This window comes from Erythrolamprus reginae, chromosome 6, assembly GCF_031021105.1.
Source record: "Erythrolamprus reginae isolate rEryReg1 chromosome 6, rEryReg1.hap1, whole genome shotgun sequence".
In the NCBI taxonomy this organism is placed as follows: Eukaryota; Metazoa; Chordata; class Lepidosauria; order Squamata; family Dipsadidae; genus Erythrolamprus; species Erythrolamprus reginae.
Window position 1 is genome coordinate 59,525,661 of NC_091955.1, and position 26,351 is coordinate 59,552,011.

General features: G+C 42.1%; 1 protein-coding gene across 5 annotated transcripts in view; it reads left to right on the plus strand.

Moving 5' to 3' along the window:
• The window catches only part of APAF1 (apoptotic peptidase activating factor 1), a 62,927-nt gene that overhangs the window by 15,270 nt on the left and 21,306 nt on the right, over positions 1–26,351 (plus strand). For all 5 annotated transcript variants that reach the window (XM_070755890.1, XM_070755893.1, XM_070755891.1 and 2 more), the window contains 11 exons: positions 48–286; positions 3,131–3,298; positions 6,146–6,277; positions 7,781–7,894; positions 8,322–8,506; positions 10,795–10,921; positions 11,987–12,112; positions 16,098–16,217; positions 16,647–16,772; positions 22,060–22,209; positions 25,280–25,408. In XM_070755890.1, the coding sequence (XP_070611991.1) occupies positions 48–286; positions 3,131–3,298; positions 6,146–6,277; positions 7,781–7,894; positions 8,322–8,506; positions 10,795–10,921; positions 11,987–12,112; positions 16,098–16,217; positions 16,647–16,772; positions 22,060–22,209; positions 25,280–25,408 (1,616 nt within the window). The remainder of the gene's footprint in view (positions 1–47; positions 287–3,130; positions 3,299–6,145; positions 6,278–7,780; positions 7,895–8,321; positions 8,507–10,794; positions 10,922–11,986; positions 12,113–16,097; positions 16,218–16,646; positions 16,773–22,059; positions 22,210–25,279; positions 25,409–26,351) is intronic.

Sequence of the window (26,351 nt, forward strand, 5' to 3'; positions counted from 1 at the left end):
AATGATTCTTTTGTTCTGTTTTACTTTTATCTATCCTTTTATTTTAGGTTCTCCTCTTGTGGTATCATTAATAGGAGCATTATTACAAGAGTTTCCGAATCGCTGGGAATACTACCTTAGACAACTTCAAAACAAACAGTTTAAAAGAATACGGAAATCCTCAACTTATGATTATGAAGCACTTGATGAAGCAATGTCTATGAGTGTTGATATGCTACCAGAAGATTTTAAAGTTTATTACAGAGATCTTTCTGTTCTTCCAAAGGACATTAAAGTGCCTTCAAAGGTAAAATACATTTTAAAACAGTATTTTGAAGGTAAAGTATGATTTATGATGCTAAAGTTTTTTTAACAGTATTATAAAGAGGACATTTATGAGCATATTTCATCTGTTTTATAACTATGGCACTTATTACTAATTTGTGGGTTTTAATCACTTTTCCTTCAGTAAAAAATCATAAGTGCCTGTTTCAGATTTGACTAACAAGTTATTATGCACCTTCATAGAGCTATTCCAAAGGTGCTTTTTCAAGCGGCAATTAGACTTTCACAAGGAAGTCCAGTTACCTCCTGAAAAAGCACCTTTGGGACAATCATTGCCTAGATCAGCGTTTCCCAACCGGTGTGCCGCGGCACAGTAGTGTGCCGCGAGACATGGCCAGGTATGCCGCGAGAAGCTCAAGCTGGGCGGGGCGCTGCCGGCGCCCCTGCCTGAGTGTCGTCCTGTGGATGGTCTTGACTCTTGGGCTTCACAGTCGCTTCCTGGTTCCCTCTCCTCCCACCGTCTGTGTCTCCCGCCGTCGCCTCCCACCAAGCCGTCGCCCGTTGCCATGGGTTCCTCGAGTGGGAGCTGCCGCTTCCTTCCGTCCAGCTCAGCCACGCTGCCGTAGAAAGCACAGAGGTTATTGCCACCGCTTCTGCCTCCACTCAGGGAGCCACCGTGGTCACCGCGCCTTTTCCTCTCCCTCAGCTCAACCACGGTGGCTCCCTGAGTGGAGGCAGAGGTGGCGGCAATAACCTCTGCACTTTCTACAGCAGCGTGGCTGGGCTGCCTGGAAGGAAGCGGCAGCTCCGAGGAATGAGGCGCTGGCGGTAGACACAGGCGGAGGGAGGAGAGGGAACCAGGAAGCCACCGTAAAGCCCAAGACCAGCCACAGGACGACCTTCAGCCAGGGGCACCGGAACCGCGCGCAGCCATGGTGGGAGCAGCATGAGGTAGCAACGAGGCGCGAGGACAAGCAGGCAGCTTGGCGGAGGGGAAGCGCTGAGGGGCTCTCCTCCTTCCCCACCCCCGCGCTTCTCTCCCGCCCTGGCTTTCGCTTCACCCCATGATTTCCCCGCAATTTCATCCAGGCCACCTCTTGCCTCCTTTTGAACTGCGGGGAAATCTGCTGGCAAAGCAAAAGCCAGGGCGGGAGAGAAGCGCGGGGGTGGGGAAGGAGGAGAGCCCCTCAGCGCTTCCCCTCCGCCAAGCTGCCTGCTTGTCCTCGCGCCTTGTTGCTACCTCCTGCCTTTTTCCAGGGGCCTTTGGAAGGCACCCAAGGAAGGGGGGGATTGGGGGTGGCTGCAGCGGCTTCTCGTCCTCCTCATCCGGCTGCTAATGCCCGCCCGGCCCCTCTTGCAGTCCCTTCACGGAGCGCTTTTGTCCCAGGCTGTCAGCGAAAGGGCTGCAGGACAGGCGGGGCAGGCGTTCTTCTCACAGCTGAGGCAGAATTTGGAATGTCGGGGGGGTGTGCGTGCGGGCTCTGCATCCCCCTGCCACCCGGAACATTTAAAATAAGAAAAACCTTCACCGGCCTCCGCAGAGAAGAAAGGAAGAGAGAGAAAGAGAGACAGAGCAAGAGAGACATAGCAAGAGAGGCAGAGAGAGAGAGACAGAGAAAGAGAAAGAGAGAGAAAGAGAGCTAGCAAGAGAGAGAGAAAGAGACAGAGAAAGAGAGACAGAGAGAGAGAGAAAGAAAGAGAATGAAAGAGAGATAGCAAGAGAGGCAGAAAGAGCAAGGGAGAGAGAAAGACATATAGGGAGGGAAGGAGGGAGAGAGAAAGAGAGCAAAAAAGAGAGGAAGAAAGAAAGAGGGATGGAGAGAGAGAAAGAAGGGAAGGAAGGAAGAGAGAGAAAGAGTGAGGGAGAAATAGAGCGAAATGGAGGAAGATTTTTTTTTGTCAAAACATTTCTTTAGCCACCCCCCCACCCCCCCGTTCAGTGTTCCCCAGGATTTTGAAAATATGAATAATGTGCCGCGGCTCAAAAAAGGTTGGGAAACACTGGCCTAGATGACCGAGAATCTCCATAGATACTTTACAGAGCTAGTTATTTAAGACTGATTTTTAATTAAGATGATACAGATAAAATATCTTTTAAAATAAGGTTTATTATTAGCAAATCTAATCGAATGGTGCAGTTACAGAATAATCTGGAAAATGGTTCATATGCAAGATTAGTTTATATTCATTTTTCCACTGAATTCAGTAGAATTTCTACTGTATTTATTGGCACATACTTCAACCTAAGAATGAATACAGTTGCAACTTAACAATATTTAACTTTATTATGCTTGTTGTATAAATATCTAGATATTAAATATTTTAAATACTTTAAAATAATTTAATTAAAATTCTTTAGGATTAAACATTTTCTTGAGGCAAAAAGTAAATAACACTGTCATAGTATACATTTTACCAGTACATAATAAAATTTGCAATATTGATAATCATGCCACAAACATTATTCCTGCTTCCCTGTATATTATTTAAATATGTAAAGAAAATTGTGAATAATTAGCAATTCAATGATTACATTTCTGAAATCAGAGTTGCAAATTTCAGATTTTTAAAAAAATGTTCAAAGGACAGTCTCAATAGTAGATAAATATTCTTTAAAATAATTATTTTAATCAATATTTAACAAAATAAATAGCATAATGAACATTTTTAGGAAATTGAAAATAGTGTTACTCAGGATTTGTTTGTATATTGTCTGTGGAATGGTTTCCATATTAATACTTATCTTTTCACTACTCTCATTATTTTCTATTGAATTTTTCAGGTTATTTTTACCTAATGAAGAGAAAATTACTAATCAGCATATTCATTGCATTCACCTATTTTTGTTTGTTTGCTTGCATGTTAGGTATTTTGTATTCTTTGGGATATGGAGATTGAAGAAGTTGAAGACATACTGCACGAATTTGTCAACAAATCTCTCCTATGTTGTGATCGAAATGGAAAATCATTCTGTTATTATTTGCATGCTCTCCAACTTGATTTTCTTATGGAGAAGAATCGCAGTGAGCTTCAAGTATGTTTTAATTTTGAATAATGGTTTATTTAGAAAGCCATGTATAATAATAATCAGAATATAAAATTCATAATATAGTATAATTCATTTTCATGCAATTGCACTTCCTATTTTATACCTATTAGTGGCAGCATCTGCTGTTTAGGATTTCAAAAAATGAAGGAGGGACAAATCTGGTTATCATTTAGATAGGATATAACTTATATATCCCATCTAAATGCCCCCCCCCCCCACACACAAATAGAAACACAAACAAACATAATCGATAGCTCAAAGAAGACTTTATTTTTAATTTGATATTCGTTCTTGAATTGTATGCTATAAATGGGTTTCATTCATGTGGGAAATCTATTTATTAATACTTCCTTGTGGCATGGGCTAGCCATGTGTTGGTAAAAGCAAAAAGAGTGAAAAATACTTTAACTGTGATATGAATTTTAATGAACTATGGGCCTGGAGCAATAGAGAAGTGGGTTAAGATTATTCAGCCATATATCACTTTGAATCTGCATAAAAGAATGATGATACACAGCTCAGTAGGTAAATCCATTATAAGCTCTCCTCAGTTAACAGAAAAGTACATGTCAAACATTCCTTGTGGTGGCCAAAGGAACTTGGTGACCAGTGTAATATCACTGCTGGTGGTTGTAAGGAGCTTGCCACAATCATTGGCACCAAAGAGACACTCAAGGACATGAGCCTGTTGGGGAATCCTATGAAAGATTAAGGAGTAGAATTTTTATGTCAAGGACTGAAGGATCCAAAAACAAAACTCTAATCTCTGTGGTTAAGAGATTGTGGCTTGACTGCGGCTTGCTGCAAGAGTATTAGCTCTACTTTGAGTGTGAACAGTATCCTAAAAGAGCTGCAACTGGATGGCAACTCCATTGGAGATACAGGAGTGATTGAAATCTATGAAAGTGTGGGGGGCCCAATTACAACCTTTAATCCCTCTGGCTGGGGCAATCAAGTCTTACAGCAGTTTTCTGTGATGCACTTGCCAAACTTATAGTTGAGAAACCTTCTCTATGGGAACTGGATGCGAGCTACAGCCACAAAGGGAATGAGGATGTGTTGAAGTTGTGTGAAGCAGTGAAAAATCCAAACTGTAACCTGAAGTAGGGTATGACACTTACTGGACTTCCAATGCAAACAAGGACGTAAAGGCTCTAGAGGGGCTGAAGAAATGACTTTCAAGTGGTTACATGAGTGGAGCAGCTTTGCTGGGACCGTTTCTTGTCTTCTATTGATCTTTGTTTTATAAACCAAGTTACTAGCCCAGTGGTTTGTAATTTGTTTTATTTTTTTAATTTCAGAGTTATGGACCTGATGTGATATACCCAAAATTTCCATTCCATGTTAGAAATATGATAAAATGCTGAGGTAGTTCTGGGGAAAGTTTTTAGGTCTATATCAAATTAAAATGTATGTGTAAAACCAGGTGGGTGGGCTTTTTAACCTTTCAAAAATAATAGAAGAGTAGAACAAACTAAAATAAATCCCTGCCCACTGTCATAAAGCAATAATGCAGATTGTGTTAATTTTTTCCAGGGTATGAAATAGAATTATTTAAGTACAATTAATTGACAACATTGTTCACTTTGATAACGAAAGGTTAAATGCAGTTATTTCAAAGTTTCTGCTGAAAGTATAAATGGTCTTATCTCTCTCAGCCTATGTAGCTTTATTAAAAATAAATAAAGTTTATTCTTTGATTCTCCGATGTAATTTTTCCTAGTAAAATACTTCTTAGTAAAGCCAGCTTACATTTTATTTTGCTCAATGGTCCATCTTCCTATTGGCTGTACAGTGATCCCTCTATTATCGCGAGGGTTCCGTTCCAAGACCCCTCGCGATAATCGATTTTTCGCGATGTAGGGTTGCGGAAGTAAAAACACCATCTGCGCATGCGCGCCCTTTTTTCTATGGCTGCACATGCGTAGATGGTGGAGTTTGCGTTCCCCGCCGCCCACACAAAGGGGAAACCCCGATTCGGCTCCTCGCTGCTGCTGCGCTACCGAGCAGATCAGCTGCTGGGCGGCCGAAGGAACCTTCCCTGGGTCTTCCCGGCCGCCCACGCAAAGGGGAAACCCCGGCTCCTCGCTGATGCCCGCCGCTCGCCCGCCCGCCAGCAAGAGGGGGAAGACCCAGGGAAGGTTCCTTTGGCCGCCCAGCAGCTGATCTGCTCGGCGCAGCAGCAGCGAGCAGACGAAGATCGGGGTTTCCCAGCCGCCCACGCAAAGGGGAAACCCCGGCTCCTCGCTGATGCCCCTGCTCACCCGCCCGCCGCCCGCCAGCAAGAGGGGGAGAGATAGAGAAAGAGAAAGAAGGAAAGAAAGAGATGAGAGAGTGAGGAAGAGAGTGTGAGAGAGGAAGAAGCAAGATAGAGAAAGAGAGAGAGAAAGAAAGATGAGAAAGGAAGGAAGAGAGTGACGTCATCGGGTGGGGAAAATCGCGATATAGCATTTCGCGAAGCTCGAGATCGCGAAAATCGAGGGATCACTGTATATATAAATTTAGCCCGCTAGCACTACAAGCTTAGAATACTGTGCATATTTGCATACAGACAAGCATTCAAGTTAGAGTTAAAAGTTTCAAGTTTAATTGGATTAGGGACTAAACATCAATTGGATTTGCTTTTACTTTAATAATGGAATTATAAGGTAATAGAGTTTCACCACAATATAACATTCTCAATTTGTGAGTAGGACAAAAAAAATGACTTATACATTTTTTAAAATAAAAGTATATCTTTCAGAAATTTCAATTTAATAGAATGTTGCAAAGTAGTGTGACTATTTTAGTCTGAATGCCACTATTATATTAATAGACATTTAATTTTTTTAGGATCTACATAAAAAAGTAGTTCATCAGTTCAAGAAATATTATAAGTGTTACATATCTATTTCATCAGAGGAGGACTGCATGTACTGGTATAATTTTCTGGCTTACCATATGGCAGGTGCCAATATGCAAGATGTAAGTTGCACTAACTTTTATTTCTATAACCTTGTATATAAGAAAATAGTTTTTTTCTAGGGGAATAAATTTACTTGTGAAACTGTAAAATGTTTTATGGCTTAAACAAATACGTTTTTGTTTCTATACCTGCAAGAAACAAAATATGTTTTTCTATAGCTGTATTTCTATATGTACAGTATTCTCATACACATTTCTTAAAATAAAATATTTTGTTCTTTGAATCAGTGCAGAACCAAAAGAAAGTTTGAATATTCCTGAATTTGAATATAATAGCTTATATGAGAATTAAAATAGTTGTTTAGCACTTGTTCAAAGTTAAGATGGACATCCCTTGAGCTACTTATGACATGGTTTCAAATTTTCAATGGCCATGCTATCCTCAGCCACATGAGTGCATTTTGAGCACTTGGCAGCCACCCACATGTATAGCCAATTGTAGGAACCCAAAGACCCTTGGCCACAATTTACAGAATTTTCTGCTGGAAATCAGCCTTCCAGTTTCCAGCAGAAACCGGCCATTGGACATAATGTGTTTGCTTAAGAACTGTGGTGTTCACGTATCAACTGCTAAAACTAAAAAGGTAATAAAATTGAGTGAGGTCACCGTAATGGACTGATTAATGATCAGCAAAACATACTGTAATTCCAGAGTTAATTATAGTCATAGGTCAAAGACACCTATATAGAATAACAATCTGAAAACTCTGGTTTAGGTTTTACAACTATATTGTTTACTAATGTAATAAATATAAAGTAATGGGTACTGGTAGTCCTGTCCACCCATTTGAATGTAGAACAATACTAAACAAAGTGAATTACAGCCCATGCCCAAAATTACAAATGTTGCATTGCTCTCACAGTTACAAGATAAAAATTCAGGTGCTCGTAGACATGTCTGGTGATAGAGCTGTGGAGATGCTCCAACCCTCTCTCACCCAAATACATCTAGGGTACCCTGCAATAGCAGTACTCAACCATAGGCCTGGGCCTAGGCCTGGCCTTAAATGGAGCCACACTAGTGCTCCATTTAATTAGCATATGATTGCTTAACGGGCGCAAATGTGAATGCCAGGATTTCCAAAGTTGAGCAAAGTGTAATTGTTATGACAACCAAAATTCCTAACTAAACTGTGGTTGTAAATCAAGAACTACATTGCATATTATTTATAAAGTTATTAATCCAATTTCTAAGGTCATACGTTAGCCAAATGGTTTTAATATTGGAGAGGGGCAGCATACAATTCCAATTAAATCTTAAAATCTTAAATCTTAATATGTTAGATCTGATGAAATATAGATATATAGTAAAGTCCAATTAGTCATTTGGCATACCCGTATATGAATAATGAAATAAAGTTCAGTTGTATTTCTAAGCCTGCTTGTACTTTATGAAGGAATGTTGGAATTATGGATTCATTCTTTTCCCTAAAATATTAAGTTACCTAACAGTTTAAAATTTTGTTCAATATAACATTTTTTTCTCTACATTTTTTCTAACAGGAGCTATGTGCTCTCATGTTCTCATTAGATTGGATTAAAATAAAAACAGGACGAGTAGGGCCTGCTCATTTGATTCATGAATATGTTGAATACAGTAAAATACTGGATCAGAAGGTATAATATGATATGTAAAATAATTTGTAATAATTGTTTGTTTAACTTTGATAAGTTAGCAGTTAAATTAAACAGAACTTATATAGTTAAAATTATTTTACATTTTATTGAGTAAAATTTATGTCACTTGATTCGTGAACATAAAACTCCCAAGGATATTTTGTGAATGATTGTTATAATACTTTGTGTAGAAAAGATATAGATGAATCACTGAATTTTTTTTGTAAAGAAAATAAAAATGTATCTGTTTCTAGTACATTTGTAATTGTACATCAACAATTAGAAAAAATAACAATGTGAGGGAAGGGAAAAAAAACAGTAAATGCTTTGATGCAATAATTAAAAAATACCATCCAATTCAATTTTACTTGCTAAATCAGGGCATTATCCATTACCATTTCAATACAGTAATATTTCTTATTTACAGGATACTAATGCACGTCAAAACTTCCAGGAATTTTTGTCCTTGAATGGGCATCTCCTTGGACATCTTCCATTTCTAGACATTGTGCAGCTGGGACTGTGTCAGCCAGAAAATTCAGAAGTGTATCGACAAGCAAAACTGCGAGCTCAGCAAGAACTTAGTAAAGGATCTCTTTATGTGGAATGGATGTAAACATATATCTTTTTTTCATGTCTCTTTCCAAGTTTGTGAAACAGATATTGAAATATTTGATCCCAAGTCAACAGCAAACTTTGTAGGCATGCATTTAAAAGTTATATTCTGTATTTTAATACAAAACATTCTGTTCAGGCTTTATAAAAACTGGCTACTAAAACTTTTCTTTATTTCTCAGAATATTTCAGTACTTTTTAATGTAGGATACAGAATTTCTGGTGAGGAAAAAATAGAAAATGCTTGCTTTTTAGCACATATTGTTTGCATTGACTGTGTACTCATTTAAGTATTTTAAGTAGTTCTTCAGAATTCTGGATTTAGCCCAAATGAGGAGGCTGCAAAACATGGAATAATGGAATTAAAATTAGAGGAAGTTAGATTCCATGTTTGAAAAGGGTAATTTGAAAGTGGAACCTGTTACCTAAAGAGATAGTGGGATGGATTCCTGCACTAAAGAGGATAGAATTCAATTGCTAAAACCTTGGCAATTTCCAGAATTCCTCAGCCAGAAAGTTCGCATAGATTTCTTGTATGCATAATATTTCTATAATAGACAGTAAGTCAGACTACAAATAGATTGTCATATATGGTGACCAATTGTAAATGTATTTTATTGTTTTATTTGTTTTTTATCCATTGAGATAGGTATGTATAATTTTACATGGAATTAAAATTATATATACCCAAGAAATACAGAAAAGGGATTGCTGATAATGTAAAATGTTCAAGTCAATTAAAACAAAGTACCGTATATACTCGAGTATAAGCCGAGTTTTTCAGTCCAAAAAATGGGCTGAAAAACACAACCTCGGCTTATACTCGGGTCATTGACAAAGTCACCACAAGAGGGCGCCATTGCTTGAGCCAGAGCGAGGAGGCACCAGCTTTTCCCCCCTCTCACTTGCCGTAGGAGCTGTGGGAGGGGCTGGTTCTTCCTCTTCCTGGCTCAAGCAAAGGAGCCAGCCATGTGCTCCAACCGAGAGGGGGAAAAAGCAATGGAAAGCCGGTGAGGTCGTGTGTGTGTGTGTGTGTGTATGCCCCCTCTCCCCCCCACCGTGAAAAAAGCCAGCTATCTCTTGCTGAAACCCGGAGGCTTTTTTTTTTTACTCCCTGTGTGTATTTGTCAACAGGTTTACAGTAACTATTCCTTGCTCTCTCTGCATTGCCCTTAGTTGGATTAAAAAGGCCCCCTGCTGTCAGATTCTCCTCCCCCTCCTTTGAAAGGATTTAAACTGTTTAAAAAATGGTATTTTGTGGTAGTTGCTATCCTTGCTTGGATAGGAACTAATAAGGCAAGAGCTAGACAGGAATTCCTAAAGTGTGTTTGTGGATCTTTAAAAGTTGCCTTTTATAAAGTGGGTTTGAGAGCAAGTTTGATTCTTAATAGGACCTGCATATTTAGGATACAAAACCACAAGAGCTGTATGTGTTTTGCAAGTTTTGCTTGTCTCACTAGTCTGTCTGTCTGTCTGTCTGTCTGTCTATCTATCTATCTATCTATCTATCATCTACCTACCTACCTACCTACCTTGTTTTCTATGCTGATAACCTCACAGCAGCTAATGCTGAAGCTCTGTTTGGATATACAGATTTATTTATTTATTTATTTATTTAATTAATTAATTAACTGGATCTGTATGCTGCCCCTCTCCAAGGACTCAGGGTGGCTCACAGCATATATAAAAACAGAACAATAATGTAAATCCAATTAATGATGAGATGATGAGAAGGAATCCTGTTTTAAATTTACAGAGCTAGTTTACTGGTTTTCTTTAAAGTAAATATTCTAAAACATGTAATCTTCTGATATTTCAATTAATGTAATTTTATTGGTTTCCATTTTTATAAGTTACCAGTAGCCACTGCATTTTCTAACCTCGGCTTATACTCGGGTCAATAAGTTTTCCCAGTTTTTTTGTGGCAAAACTGGTGCCTCGGCTTATACTCGGGTCGGCTTATACTCGAGTATATACGGTAACATTTTTAAAACAACACTTGAGTCCTTGAAAATAGATTATGATTTTAAGGATACAATCCTTCAAAAATAAGCAAATATTTATAGAACATAATTATGCTTACACTTGTGTTACATGGGTTATTATGGTTTGATAAATTGAAGATTTTATTTATTTATGTATTCATTCATTCATTCATTCAATTTTTATGCCTCCCTTCTCCTTAGACTCAGGGCAGCTTACAACATGTTAGCAATAGCACTTAATGTATATCTAACATTAAAAAGATAGTAAAATAATACTTTTCTTATTTGTCTATAATCTAGCAATAAAACATCAGTGAAGAACATGTACCGTTTGGTTGTGCATCCACATACAGATGCAGTTTACCATGCTTGTTTTTCCCAGGACCATCAAAGAATAGCTACATGTGGAGCTGATAAAACTTTGCAGGTAAAAGTATATCATATCAGTACAAGATATCAATTATATATATTATGTATCAATTGAATACAAGTGTAATATTTTAGGAATCATATTTTCAAATTAATCTTGTCGGAAAACTGTCAGATGGGTTAAAAGGAGGGGTCAAGTGGGAGCATAGCTTGGAGTTGGAGCTGCAAGTGGCAGAAGCTTGACCTCCCCCCAAATCCATGAGACCTTATCTGGTCATTGCAGGGGAAGACAGTCTGGTGAGATTATTATAACATAGAGATAGATAATAAAGTTACTGACTTGGTTATTCATGAATGATTCTGGTTGCTTGCCCCTGATAGGTCTTTTGTTATCAATTATTCTGAACATTAAAGAAGGAAAGATGGAAGAGTTACCCAGTTTGTTTAATTTGTAACATAAGGAGCCCTCCATACCATGATGTGGCTTTGTAGTCTGAAACACCATCTAGTTCCAGAGATATACTGCACTGTGACCCATTTTATACCAACTTAAACTGCATAAAATACATTGATACACGTTCATGATGATTGAAGTAAAAGAAGTATTAACTTTTATGCTCTAAAAGTTTCCAGAGAAACAATCGGATTTTATTTGTATCATATGTTTAACTCCCCTTGTGTTTTTTATCTTGGCTGTTTGACATTAGGTCCCTACATAAAACTAAAGTTTGCAGGTTGTTTTCAGTTGTCCAAGTGCTTAGATTGCCATGTATTCCTTGCTTTTGAAATGTTACCTATTCTGTGATTTACAGGTAATCCTCAACTTATAACCACAATTGAATACAAAATGTCAACCTTGATCTACAAATATTCTCCTGTATTAATTTTTATTTAGTATTGCTGGGGTGGGCTTGAAAGTTAATAAACTCTCCTTCCATTTTTTTTTCCTTTTGAACTAACAGAAACTCAATTATGTAGGCAAGAGAATTAATAAAATAGAATCATGGCTATGTACAGTAATTACACACACACACACACACACACAGAGAGAGAGAGTTTTGTATACAGATTTAACAGTTCTATATCACTTCTATTTTCTTACATTTTGTTGTTCTAAATGCAGGTTTTCAAAACTGAAAGTGGAGAAAAGCTCCTAGAAGTAAAAGCTCATGATGATGAAGTGCTCTGCTGTGCTTTTTCAATAGATGGTAGATTTCTAGCTACTTGTTCAATGGATAAAAAAGTAAAAGTAAGCATATTATGAAAAATCAGTCAACCTCTTGAATTTTAATTAATATTAGTTGAATTAATAATTAATTCATTAATTAATATTTATAATGATCACAGTGTCCCTTAAATTATTGTGATTATGATTCAAGGTACTTGAGACCTGTTATTTGATTTACAGTAGTCACAGGATCCCATCTGGTTTCTGACAAGCAAAATAAATGGGAAAGCCAGTGGGATGTTGCAAATTACAGTCATGATGTGATGGGTTGCTTAATGAGCTCAAGCTTATTTAATGACTGCAGCTAGGACTGTCAGACATGGTGTTTCTCTTAACTGCTTTTCTTAGTGATAGATTTACTGATTCCAATTAGAGTAATTGAGAAGCACCTGATATTTTTAGTTGAAGCCAATAAGAAAATAATTAATTTCAATAATACATTAAAAGACAGTGTTCCAATGACCACAGAACTTGTCTCTTCAGAATTGGTTGTTGCATTATGATTATTTATTTACTTATTAAACCTATGTGCCACCTATATTGCCAAACATGATTAAATTTTAAGAATGAACGCTTTCTTATTTTAGCATGTCACATTCATTTTTATCTTATATTCTTATTCAGTTTGAAGATTACCCAGCTCACTAAGTACTCTGAGCAGTGTACAATACAAAGAAGAGAATCGTAAAAAATATATTTGTTTCAAACAGTAAAAAAACTAAATATATCCCAAACTAGCAAAAACTAACAAATGCTTCACATTGACTCTAATCTCAGGCCTGGGAACTGAGCTATGTTGTTAATTACTTCTGAAACATCTGCAGATAGGAGCCATACGACTCCAGTGGGCAGGCATCATACAGTAGAAAATGTGCTAGGCCCTAACATATGACATTGTTTAATTGAGGAGACCTTATCATGCCCATTCTTCTTGGTTTCATTTGTAGGGCAGAAATTAACAGAGATTGACAGTCTCTTAAATAACCAGATTGTGTACCTATGTAGGCCTTTTAGGTGATAACCAAAGGTAATTTTGTTCCTGTAGCCATATGGCAGCAGAGATGACACGTGGGTGCAAAGTGATGTGCCTACTACTACCCACCTTACTGCATTCTGGACCAATGGTAGCTTCCAAATGGTACTTTGGGCAGCCTCATGCAGTAATCCAGTCAAGGGTAGATGAGGGCATGAGTAATTGTCTGAAGGATCTCTAGAAAAAGATATTTTAGTTAACACATGACATAATTTACAGAGAGGGGCGGCACACAAATCTAATAAATAATAATTTAGATAAAATAAATGTGAAATTTGAATTCTTATTATATATAATTTACATTTGCAAGTTCAAATTTAGTATTTCAGCAAATTACTACTGTATTTTTTAGAGTATAAGATGCACCTTAGTTTTGGGGGAGGAAAACAAGGAAGAAAGGCCTCTGCCTCCCAGCAATTTGCCAAACAGCAAACAACACAGATGATATCCACTGTTTGTTGTGCATTTCTGTGCACATGTGCCTCACCCATACAAATAGCAAAGAATTGGAGAAATGTACATTATGGCAGTACAGTGATCCCCCGTTTATTGCGTCCCCAACCATTGCGAACAGGGTACTTCGCTATTTTTCAACCCGGAAGTCAAAAATACCATCTACGCATGCGTGCCGGGCACGCATGCGTAGATGGCAGCGGCTTCCCTGGGTCTTCCCCCTCTTGCTGGCGTCAGCGAGGAGTTTCCCCACCGCCCACGCAAACTCCTCGCTGCCGCTCGCCCCGCCCTTCGCCTGCCCACGCCGTTCGCTCCCCCCTCTTGCTGTCGGGAGGGCGAGAAGCCCTCCCCAGCACCCGCTCGCCCGCCCTTCGCCCTGGCGGAGAAATTCCAGCCCCCACCTGGTCCCGCCCGCGGCTCGGCTTCCCTGGCTGCTGCTCCGGTCACCCGATCGTCTCCTGCCTCCCGTGCCGATGTTCCCTGCCAAGCCTGGCTCGGATTCCCTGGCTGCTTGGCCGGGGGGGGGGGGGGGGCTCGGCCGAAAGGAGCTGGAGACGCAGAGCTGAACACACCCCTTCATCCCCAAAGGCCGGCCTTTTTGTCTGGGAGGGAAGATGACGTGCCGGTGGCACAGGGGCGAGGGGCGGGAGGCAAATCGCTGCGTCTCCAGCCCCTTTTGGCCGAGCCCCCCCCCTCCGGCCAAGCAGCCAGGGAAGCCGAACTGGGCTTGGCGGGGAACATCGGCACGGGAGGCAGCTTCTGCCGGACATGGGCAATGGGCGGGACAGAGAAGCGGGGAGAATCAGGAGGCTCCTTTGGCAGCTGGGGGCTGCCTGGCTTTGTTGTTTTGGCTGCAGCGGGTGCCAGGCAGCCTCCAGCCGCCAAAGGAACCTCCTGATTCTTCCCGCTTCTCTGTCCCGCCCATTGCCCGTGTCCGGCAGAAGCTGCTGCCTTATTGCTCTTTGCCGGCGGGATGCAAAGTGCTGGGGTGGGAGGGTGTCCTGACAGCCCCCCCACCCATATGCTTCGCCTCCCGCCGGGCAAGAGCGCTCGGGTGGCAACTTCTTCTAGATACGGGCGATGTCCACGCTCTCTCTCGGCGCTTTCGAGCCGAGTCCGTGAGCGAGTTCGCTCCCGGACTCGGCTCGAAGGCGGCGAGAGACAGCGCCAAGGAACGGGCCTGTCCACGCTCTCTCTCGGCGCTTTCGAGCCGAGTCCGTGAGCGAGTTCGCTCCCGGACTCGGCTCGAAAGCGCCGAGAGACAGCGCCAAGGAACGGGCCTGTCCACGCTGTCTCTCGGCGCTTTCGAGCCGAGTCCGTGAGCGAGTTCGCTCCCGGACTCGGCTCGAAGGCGGCGAGAGACAGCGCCAAGGAACGGGCCTGTCCACGCTCTCTCTCGGCGCTTTCGAGCCGAGTCCGTGAGCGAGTTCGCTCCCGGACTCGGCTCGAAAGCGCCGAGAGACAGCGCCCCCCGGACCCCCAACCCGGGTTTGGGGGGCTGCTAGGAAGCCCTCCATGCCGGCGGCAAACAGCCGCGCCGCCCCCAATCTTCGGCTCCTCGCTAGCGCTGTGGGAGTAAAAACACCATCTGCACATGCGCAGACGGTGTTTTTACTTCCGCATCGCTACTTCGCGAAAACCCGCTCGTTGCGGGGGCTCCTGGAACGGAACCCTCGCAACGAGCGGGGGATCACTGTATATTAATCCCAGAAAGTTTTCTTAAATGTAATCATACTAACTCCTCCCAATTATTTAAATAGATCTACTCCAAACATGACTATGTGAGGGTTTAACTCAGCTGCCTTATCTTAATACTATCTTAATACTGAAACAGGACACTATTACATTTCAGACAATAGTTTTAAAATTGATGTGGCTTTCTGGAAGTATTCTGTGCTATTTAAAAGAAGATACAATAGCACTGGGCGTCTTCAGATCAATCATTTATTTTAAGAAGCTTCTTCAATTTGTAAAGCTAATAATAAATCAGTCTTTTAAAAATGACTCTAATAATTTGAACATTCTATTGGCATTTATAGTTATTGACTTACCTCCTTGCAACAAAAAGCAAACAACCAGTTTCAGCACAGTGTGATCCCTCCAGCAATTTGCCTCAGTGCAGCTTTAGTTTCATTTTTATTTTAGCACATGGGCTTGCCAGCAACTTCAATCAATCAACTGAGTGTCAGGAGGCAGATCATCAGTGGCTTGTTCTAAGCAGGCTCTGCTACTGTTTGCTGCAAGGAGGTAAATTGCTGGCAGGCAGAGACCAAAGAGTGGAGGTGGCTGGGTGGGGCTACATTCGGTGTATAAGACACACCCAAGTTTTCATCCTCTTTTGGGGGGTAAAAGTGTGTCTTATACTCTGAAAAATATGGTACTTGCTAAAATTTAAATAATATTTATGTACATAGAAGAAATTGAACATATTTCAGTTTTGCCTAGTATTTAGATTAGAAATTGATACATACTTGATAAATGCCTTTTTTAATGTTTGAATCATTGTATATTACGTTTTAGGTCTGGAACTCAAGAACAGGTAAACTTGTGTGTGAATTTGAAGAACATACAGAGCAGGTCAACTTCTGCCATTTTAGTCATCATTTATTAGCAACATGTTCAAATGATACTTATATCAAAGTAAGTAGTAAATGGAATCATACTGATATTTTGATGTAGCTACAATTATAATGATGGTTCTGGATATTTCATAGTAGAGAATTTTTGGAAGCCTCCTGAAATATATTAATTTGCTACTTTGTTGTTCCCACTTTTAGCCACTGGAGGCCATTTAGGTAATGCTGAACTGCAAAAATGGGTTAGAATTGTTCTTTGAAGCACACTGACAACATAGTGAATAACCTTCTGTTTTCCCAAATACGTGTTTCTATGGTTGTTTATTGAATATAATAAATAAAGTTTGACAAAACAGTCTGGGGGTTCCTAATTAAAACAGCAAGCTGTAAATTTGTTTTCATTGCTACACAAAAGAATATTGCAAAATACTTCTCAACTAATTTTAATACTAATTCATTTCTTCTTGGTTTCTTTTCCTATTCCTAAATGCAGCTCTGGAACTTGAATAGTAAGTCTTGTCGCAATACATTGTTTGGTCATGAAGGATCTGTAACACATTGCAGATTTTCACCAGATGAGAAATATTTGGCTAGTTGTTCAACTGATGGAACTTTAAAGGTATGTCTTGAGAATGGATTATTGTAATTCGCACCTTTTGATTCAGTATTTTATACCCTGAAACAATTATTGTGTTACGGCTCTTTCTTTCTTTCTTTCTTTCTTTCTTTCTTTCTTTCTTTCTTTCTTTCTTTCTTTCTTTCTTTCTTTCTCTCTCTCTCTCTCTCTCTCTCTCTCTCTCTCTCCCTCCCTCCCTCCTTCCCCCATGAATACAGTAGAACCTCGACATACGAGCTGCTCTATATACGAGCATTTCGAGATGCGAGCTAGGAGGGGAGAGATATTTTTGTTCTACTTACGAGCCCAAATTCGGGATACGAGCGCTCACCGCCTGTCCCTGTCAGCGGCCCAGCCACCTTCACCAGCCCGGACAACCGCCAGAGGGGCTCCTCCGGAGGGGCGTACGGGGAAGGGCTTGAGCCGCCGCCTTCTCCTCTCCCCGTGGGAGTGCCGCACCTCTTGTCTGCCCGGCCTGAGAGGCACGAAACCGGTGCTCATGCCAGGCGGCCCGCCTGGAACGCCAGCAATGCCGCCGGGCCGATTGCCGAGCGGGGCAGGGCGCGGAAGGAGGCGAAGGCGAGGAGAGCGCTGCTAACTACAAGAATCTTGTAGAAGTTTGCCCGGGGACGCTGCCCACATCTCAGAAGGGAAGAGGCGTAGGGAAAAAGCGGGGCGAAAAGTCCTGAAAACACCGCCAAAGCCGGCATCCCAAACTGTACGCGAGGGAACTCTCAGGAAGAAAGATGAGTCAGAGGCAGGTCTTGCCAGGCCGATTGCCGAGCGGGGGTGGGGCACGGAAGGAGGCGAAGGCGCCGCCGCACCGGCCCCCTCAGGCCGCTCCGTCCGGGATGGGGGCCGGTGCGGCGGCGCCTTCGCCTCCTTCCGCGCCCCGCCCCCGCTCGGCAATCAGCCCGGCGGCACTGCTGGCATTCCAGGCGGGCCGCCCGGCATGAGCACCAGTTTCGTGCCTCTCAGGCCAGGCAGACAAGAGGTGCGGCGCTCCCACAGGGAAAGGAGAAGGCGGCGGCTCAAGCCCTTCCCCGTGCGCCCCTCCGGAGGAGCCTCTCTGGCGGTTGTCCGGGCGGGTGAAGGTGGCTGGGCCGCTGACAGGGACAGACGGTGAGCGCTCAGAGGGGGCACAGCCCGGAGCGAGACTTGGCCTCTGCTGCAGCTGCTGCCCGTCTCCTTCTCTCTCCCTCCTTCCCTCTCTCTCCTGACATGCATGGCAAAGGTGCGGGGAGGATCGGGAGGCTCAAGCCTCCTTCGGTGGTGGCGGCCGGTTTCTTATTTTTGGGCTTGCACGCATTAATCGCTTTTCCATTGATTCCTATGGGAAACAATATTTCGTCATACGAGCTTTTCGACTTACGAGCCTTCTTCCCGCACCAATTAAATTCGTAAGTCGAGGTTCTACTGTATTAACTAAAGTTCACTGAAGAGAAACGTTATATGTTTCTTTCTACAATATGTAGGTACCTAGTGAGAAAAAAAATTGTTACAAAATGTCTGACAGCTAGCTTTATTTAATTTGCTAAAAGGTTAGCAAAGCTATTTAGGGGAAATAAGGGACATTTGATCCTGAGACCCTGTATAACTGATCAGATGACTTCCCTTGTTTCTTCAGCTTTGCCATGTATTGAATTAGTATTACTGTATACCCAGATTGAAGTAGGAAATATTTGAGAAAAGCATTCTATACTTTCCTTAATGTCAGTTCCCTAATTTGAAATACAGTGATCCCCCGCTCGTTGCGAGGGTTCCGTTCCAGGACCCCCCGCAACGAGCGGGTTTTCGCGAAGTAGCGCTGCGGAAGTAAAAACACCATCTGCGCATGTGCAGATGGTGTTTTTACTCCCGCAGCGCTAGCGAGGAGCCGAAGATTGGGGGCGGCGGGGCTGTTTTAAAATGTCGCCGCCGGCATGGGGGGCTTCCTAGCAGCCCCCCAAACATGGGTTGGGGGTCCGGGGGGTGCTGGCAAGCCCCCCATGCCGGCGGCGACATTTTAAAACAGCCGCGCCGCGCTGGCTGTCGGCGCTTTCGAGCTGAGTCCCGGAGCGAATTCGCTCCGGGACTCAGCTCAAAAGCGCCGACAGCCAGCGCCGGCGAACGGCTTCTCCGCGCTGGCTGTCGGCGCTTTCGAGCTGAGTCCCGGAGCGAATTCGCTCCGGGACTCAGCCCCAAAGCGCCGACAGCCAGCGCCGGCGAACGGCTTCTCCGCGCTGGCTGTCGCCGCTTTCGAGCTGAGTCCCAGCGAGGCGGTGGGCTGGGAGCCGCAGGTGAAAGGAGCTCGGGCATCGGAGCGCGGCGCCAGGCATTGTTCTCCGGACCCTGCCCGCAGCCTGGAGAGGGAAAGGGCCGCCGCGGGGCTGAGCGGGCGGGGTCCGGAGAACAATGTCCGAGCTCCTTTCGCCTGCGGCTCCCAGCCCACCGCCTGTCTCCTGCTGCCCGGTTTAGCCAGGACACGAGCGGCGAAATGACTTGGAGGAATGTGAAGCTGAAACCGGCCGGTTTCAGCTTCACATTCCTCCAAGTCATTTCGCCGCTCGTGTCCTGGCTAAACCGGGCAGCAGGAGACAGGCGGTGGGCTGGGAGCCGCAGGCGAAAGGAGCTCGGGCATTGTTCTCCGGACCCCGCCCGCAGCCTGGAGAGGGAAAGGGCCGCCGCGGGGCTGAGCGGGCGGGGTCCGGAGAACAATGCCTGGCGCCGCGCTCCGATGCCCGAGCTCCTTTCACCTGCGGCTCCCAGCCCACCGCCTCGCTGGTTGGCTTCTCCTCCTGCTCAGCCTCGCCTCGGCCTTTGTGCGCGGCTTGTCCCGACAGCCCCCCACCCCAGCACTTTGAATCCAGCAGCTTCTGCTGGATACGGGCGGTGGGTGGGACGAGCGGCGCGGAAGCCAGGGGCTGTGGCAGCTTGCCCCCCCATCGCCCGTATCCAGCAGAAGCGGCGGGATTCAAAGTGCTGGGGTGGGGGGTGTCCCGACAGCCCCCCACCCCAGCACTTTGAATCCAGCAGCTTCTGCTGGATACGGGCGGTGGGTGGGACGAGCGGCGTGGAAGCCAGGGGCTGTGGCAGCTCGCCCCGCCCATCGCCCGTATCCAGCAGAAGCGGCGGGATTCAAAGGGATTCAAGGCTAACTTCTGCTCTTGGCTTGAGGACTCAGCTGGGAAGCGGCACGGGTGTTTTAAAAGGTCTCCGCCAGCATGGGGGGCTTGCTACCCCCCCGAACCCCCAACCCGGGTTTGGGGGGGGTGCTAAGAAGCCCCCCATGCCGGCGGAGACCTTTTAAAACACCCGTGCCGCTTCCCAACTGAGTCCCGAAGTCAAACGAACCCGGGTGGCCGGGCGAGCAGCGAGCAAATGGCGGGTGGCCGGGCGAAGGGCGGGCGAACGGAGGGCGAGCGGGTGCTGGGGGGGGCTTCTCGCCCTCCCGCCAGCAAGAGGGGAAAGACCCAGGGAAGCCGCCCAGCAGCTGATCTGCCCGGTGGGGAACACCATCTACGCATGTGTGGCCATAGGAAAAAAGGGCGCACATGCGCAGATGGTGTTTTTACTTCCGGGTTGAAAAATCGCGATGTAGCCCATTCGCAATGGTCGGGGACGCAATAACCGGGGGATCACTGTAATCTTATATGTGCTGTCTTCTGAATTATCGTTGGAGCATCTTACCTTTACATTTTGATGTGTATATACAAGTGAAACTCAAAAAATTCGAATATCATGCAAATATTCATTTAATTCAGTAATGTAACTTAAAAGGTGAAATATAGAGATACTCATAACATGCAAGGCAAGATAGTTCAAGCTGTGATTTGTCATAATTGTGATGATTATGAGGTACAGCTGAGAAAAACCCCAAATCCCCCATCTAAGAAAATTAGAATATTACATGCGATCAATAAAAGGATTTAGGTAGAACAATATTGGACCTCTGAAAAGTATAAGCATGCATATGTACTCAGTACCTTGTTTGGGCCCCTTTTGCAGCAATTACTCCCTCAATGCAGCATGGCATGGACGCTATCAGCCTGTGGAACTGCTGAGGTATTATGGAAGACCAGGATGCTTCAATAGCAGCCTTCAGCTCTTCTGCATTGTTCAGTCTCATGTCTCTCATCTTTCTCTTGGCAATGCTCTATAGATTCTCTATGAGGTTCAGGTCAGGCGAGTTTGCTGGCCAATCAAGGATAGTAATCCCACAGTCATTGAAGCAGTTTTTGGTGCTTTTGGCAGTGTGGGCAGGTGACACATCCTGCTGGAAAATTTAAGTCACTATCTCCATAAAGCTTGTATGCGGATGGACGGCTGTGCTAACCTGGGCTTAATGAAGCACAGTAGACCAACACCAGCAGATGACATGGCTCACCAAATCAACACAGACTGTGAAAACTTTACACTGGACCTCAAGCATCTTGCAGTGTGTACCTCTCCATTCTTCCTCCATACTCTGGGTCCTTGGTTTCCAAGTGAGATGCAAAAGTTTTCACAGTCAAAGAGGAGATTTATTGCCAGTTTGCAAAATTCTGGCTGTCAGAGCATCCCTAGGGCCATATGAATACAATCCAAGGCCTTTGCAATCATCTTGGACTATAGTTGTTTGGTTTTTTATAAGAAAAAATAACAATTAAACAATCTTCCATTTCTAATAGGCATATAATTTGAGTTTGAAGTTTTTTGTAGAGATAGATTTTATAATAAAATAGTATATCAACCAAGTCCAGCAACTGTGATTCTTTTTTATTAACAGTAACAAGATAAGTTATAGTTCCATGTTGGAAGTTTATGAAATGGATTTCATTAACATTGATACAATCAAAGTTTGGACTTTCTGAATAGAATAACTTGTAAATTAAAATCATTAGAAAAGCAAAATGTAAACTATTTAATTTATGCAGATCGATTTGAATTGATTTTTCTGTCAGTCTAAAACAGAATGCATCCATTATACAGTATAAATAATCTTAATGACTATATGAAAAATGAACTCAAATAAACAGTGCTTTTCAAAACTATTATATGAGAAAATTTAAATATATATTGTATATTGTACTGAATAAGTGGACTATAAAATAAATATACTTCCTGTACTGGTTAAATATAAAATTATTCATGTACACTTATAAGAATCTTATCTAGCAAAAGGTATATTTGAAATAGTTTTTTCTTAGCAATATTAGAAATAAATCAGTCTGAATGAATAAAACATTTTAAATCAACTTAGCTGCTTGATTTGAATATGTTGCTGTTTTCTGACAGACAGTAATACTAATCAGAAAACTTTTTTTTTAAGCTTTGGAATGTGCAATCAGCAAATGAACTGAAAACCATTAACATAGCAGACTTCTTCAAAAATGGGAAAGGATACCATGTGTTAGTGAAGTGTTGTTCCTGGTCATCTAATGGTACATCAATAGTAGTAGCGGCTAAAAATAAACTTTTTGTAAGTATTTAGTAATATATTGGTAATGTATTTTCATTTTGTTTTTAAACTTCTTTTGAGATAGCAGTGTTCACAAATTAAATTTTTAAAGGTAGAAAATAGTTCTGTGTTTTATCAGCTCAGATAGTTTTATGACTTTAGAAATCAGTATTACTTATTTTAAATTGGTAGAATGGTAGAAAAAGTGAAAGAAAGAAAATGTCATGCCATATCATACTGTATGTTCATTCAGGAATGTTGCCTAAAGTCACCTCTTGGAGAAATAGGTGGCATATAATGGCAGTATATAAATACTGTAAAGCAGAGTCTGAAATTAGCTTGTTAAAAAGGGAATTCTTGAAATCCCGTTTTATTTTCCAGCCTGGGGGTCAGCATCTACTGATCCACCTCAGAATCTGGGGATAACTTTTCTAAAGCTTCTCCTGTTTCCTTTAATAGCCAGGACCACTTGAAAAACAGTATCAGCAAATAGCAGGAGAACATATCCTAATAAGGCTTCAGTTCCCCCTAGACTTTTAGGATGGCAGCAGCTTGTTTTGTGAGAGAATACTGCAGCTACAGTGTAGGTGACACTAAACTGAATCTGAAAAATTCTCTATCTTTTTTGTGACCCTAACACTTTGTCTAAAATAACACAAAATAATGCATAGTGTGACTCACACTCTAGGCTTCCATCCACGCTCAGAGACCATATTTCTATATTATAATCAGATCTTTCATACCGTACAGTATTTGCTGTGTGAATATTTTCCTTTCCTACTTTTTTAAGAAGATGAACACATTACATTAATATTTGTCCAGATGAGGTAGAAACATACATTTCCTGGAGCTTAGAGATATTTATGATTTTGTTAAATAAATAAAACAGCATTTGAAATATTTTATATTTGAATCGTTAAGTCCTCTGCCCCTGAAGTTTCACCTGGTACAGAAAGTAGCAGCCTAGGCTGTTATGTGCTCTCCTTGAACAATACATATGTCTATTTTTCAAGCTGCATTGGCTGCCAGTTTGCTTCTGGGTCCAATTGGAGGTTGTGATTTTAATGCCATGTAACCAGGGTTTTTGAGGGACCACCTTTCCCTGGTTAGATTAGCCTACCCCGTCAGATATAGTAAAGTGGGCATGTTGTAGGTTCCATTGGCTAGGGACCTACATTTGGTGGGTCACAGGAGACATTTTTTCCTCTACTCGGCCCTGACTTATGGAACACCCTTCCCTGTGAAATTGGATTAAGTACAGTGGAACCCCGACATAAGAGCTGCTCTACTTAAGAGCAACTCGAGATAAGAGCTGGGAGGGGAGAGATATTTTTGTTCTACTTACAAGCCCAAATTCGAGATACAAGCGCCAAGGAGCTGTCTCCTGAAGCCAAACGCTAACTTCCGCGTTCGGCTTCAGGAGACAGCTGCGAAGTGGCGCGCGTGTTTTAAAAGGTTGCAGCCGGCCTGGGGGGCTCGGGGGGGTGCTTGCAGCTTTCTTTCTTGCTCTTTTTCTTTCTCTCTTTTACCTTCCCTTCCTCTATTTCTTCTTTTCTTTCTCCTTCCCACCTTCTTCCCTCCCTCCCTCCCTTCACTCATTCCTCTCTTACTCTCCCCTTTCATAAGTTTCCTTGCTTCCTTCCTCTGTTCCTGTCCCTTCCCCCTTTCTTTCTTTCTTTCTTTCTTTCTTTCTTTCTTTCTTTCTTGCTCTTTTTCTTTCTCTCTTTTACCTTCCATTCCTCTATTTCTTCTTTTCTTTCTCCTTCCCACCTTCTTCCCTCCCTCCCTCCCTTCACTCATTCCTCTCTTACTCTCCCCTTTCATAAGTTTCCTTGCTTCCTTCCTCTGTTCCTGTCCCTTCCCCCTTTCTTTCTTTCTTTCTTTCTTTCTTTCTTTCTTTCTTTCTTTCTTTCTTTCTTTCTTTCTTTCTTTCTTGCTCTTTTTCTTTCTCTCTTTTACCTTCCCTTCCTCTATTTCTTCTTTTCTTTCTCCTTCCCACCTTCTTCCCTCCCTCCCTCCCTTCACTCATTCCTCTCTTACTCTCCCCTTTCATAAGTTTCCTTGCTTCCTTCCTCTGTTTCTGTCCCTTCCCTCTTTCCTTCCTTCCTTCCCACCCTCCATCCATTCATTCACCCATTCCTCTCTTGATCGCTTAAAGCCAGTCCCTGGTGCAAAAAGGGTTGGGGACCTCTGTCCTACAGGATTGGGTGGCAGAGAAGTTGAACATATGTAAATTTAAAAGTTTAAGAAAGTTTACAAGTTAAGTGAAAGAAACTTCATTATTCATTTATATGTACATGTACATTTCTTCATTAAAAACATGTCTTTCTGCATAATTTAGACTAACTTTGTGAGTTTTTTGAGGGCTGGAACCAATTAAAATTATTTACATTAATTCCTATGGGGAAAAGTCGTTCGAGATAAGAGCTGCTCGACTTAAGAGCCCAGGTCCGGAACGAATTAAACTCGTATCTCGAGGTACCACTGTACATCCCTTTTGATATTCCTAAAGGTCTCAAGACCTGGTTATATTAGGCCTGAGGCAGGGTACGTACCGGACACTTGCTGAAGTGGCAGATGTGTTACATATGCAACCCTACAGTAAGGACGTCCAAAAATGCTCATGCAGTTTTGCACCAGTTGCAGCTTCTGGATACTATTTAAGAGTTGTCCTATGTAGAGCGCATTGCAATCCATATAGGAGATAACCAGGCCATGAGTGACTGGAAGAAGGGAAGAGAGATGTACACCTAGGAGCACAAACTGTTCTCTCCACCCCCAGTTCTTGATACCACATTAAATGATATTGAAAAGCAACAAGAAGTCAGTTACATGTAAATGTTTTTTAAGTGAATCAACTAAGATATTTGCATTAATAAATCATTAATGTTGTGTGCATGTTCAGAGATAGGTAGAATATTACAGCTATAAAGTACAAATCTATCATTTTTATTATGATGGTTACATGCGCACAAACACAAACACAGGCTTGCATGCATAAATATCACAGCTGCAACTTTATATAACTATAACTGTAACTTTCCAAATAACATGGCAAATAAATGTCTTAAAATATTTATTGTGTTTACAGCTTGTGGATGTTAAAACCGAGGAATTATTGGCAGAAGCTCTTTTGAGCCACCACAGCACAATCCAGTACTGTGACTTCTGTCCCAATAGTCAAATGGTAGCAGTTGCTTTATCACATTGTTCTGTTGAAGTAAGTAAATATATTATTTCCATCCTGAAGTTTTTTGTTGCTATAATGTATTAGTTCACAATAGAAATGAGTCACCACTCAGTGTAAATAGTATAATTGGGCAAAGTGGCATCTTTGAAGGAATACTGAACAGCTTTTTTTTCCATATAATTAAAATAGCCACATAATTTGCAAGATTCACCACAGCTGTTTGGAAATTATTCCAAGCTGTTCCTGTTTGCATGTGGTTGCATGGTTCATTTTTCAAAGCAGAAGAATCCAGTTGCAACTCCAAATATATCTGAAAGCAGCTAGTAAGCTTCATGAATTTATAAATGTAAAGATTTGAACTTTTGTATGAGATCATTTTACCAATTTGAATTAATTCAGATTTTGGTGTAAACTATTTTTCACTTTTGCTAAAAGTTTGTTGATGGCTAAAGATAAGAGATAAGAGTAAATAATTTTGCTTTTTTGAATTTCCAAGCAAAATTGACATTTACTTAAACATTTACTAAAATTTAGCAATAATCTCATCTCAGATTCTGTAAAATTGATAATCTGAGATGAGATTATTGTTAAATTTTAGTAAATGTTTAAACAAATGTCAATTTTGCTTGGAAATTCAAAAAAACCCAAATTAACAGTTTATAATTGTATGCTATAACATTTTTAAATATCTTATACTTCTAATGCATATCTATTTTTTAAAATATCTATGATGGTTCTAGCTACCTTAAGATTATAGCAAAGAATTATTTAAATCATTCTGATGCTTCTTGACCTCTCAGCGGCTTTTGATGTTGGCAGGGTTCAGAGATCAGCTCCTAGGCCCCGCCTTTGTGGGGTGCCTCAGGGGTTGGTTCTCTCCTCCCTGCTGTTTAACATCTACATGAAACCGCAGGATGAGATTATCCGACGACAGGGGGTGAGTTTCCATCAGTACGCTGATGATACTCAACTG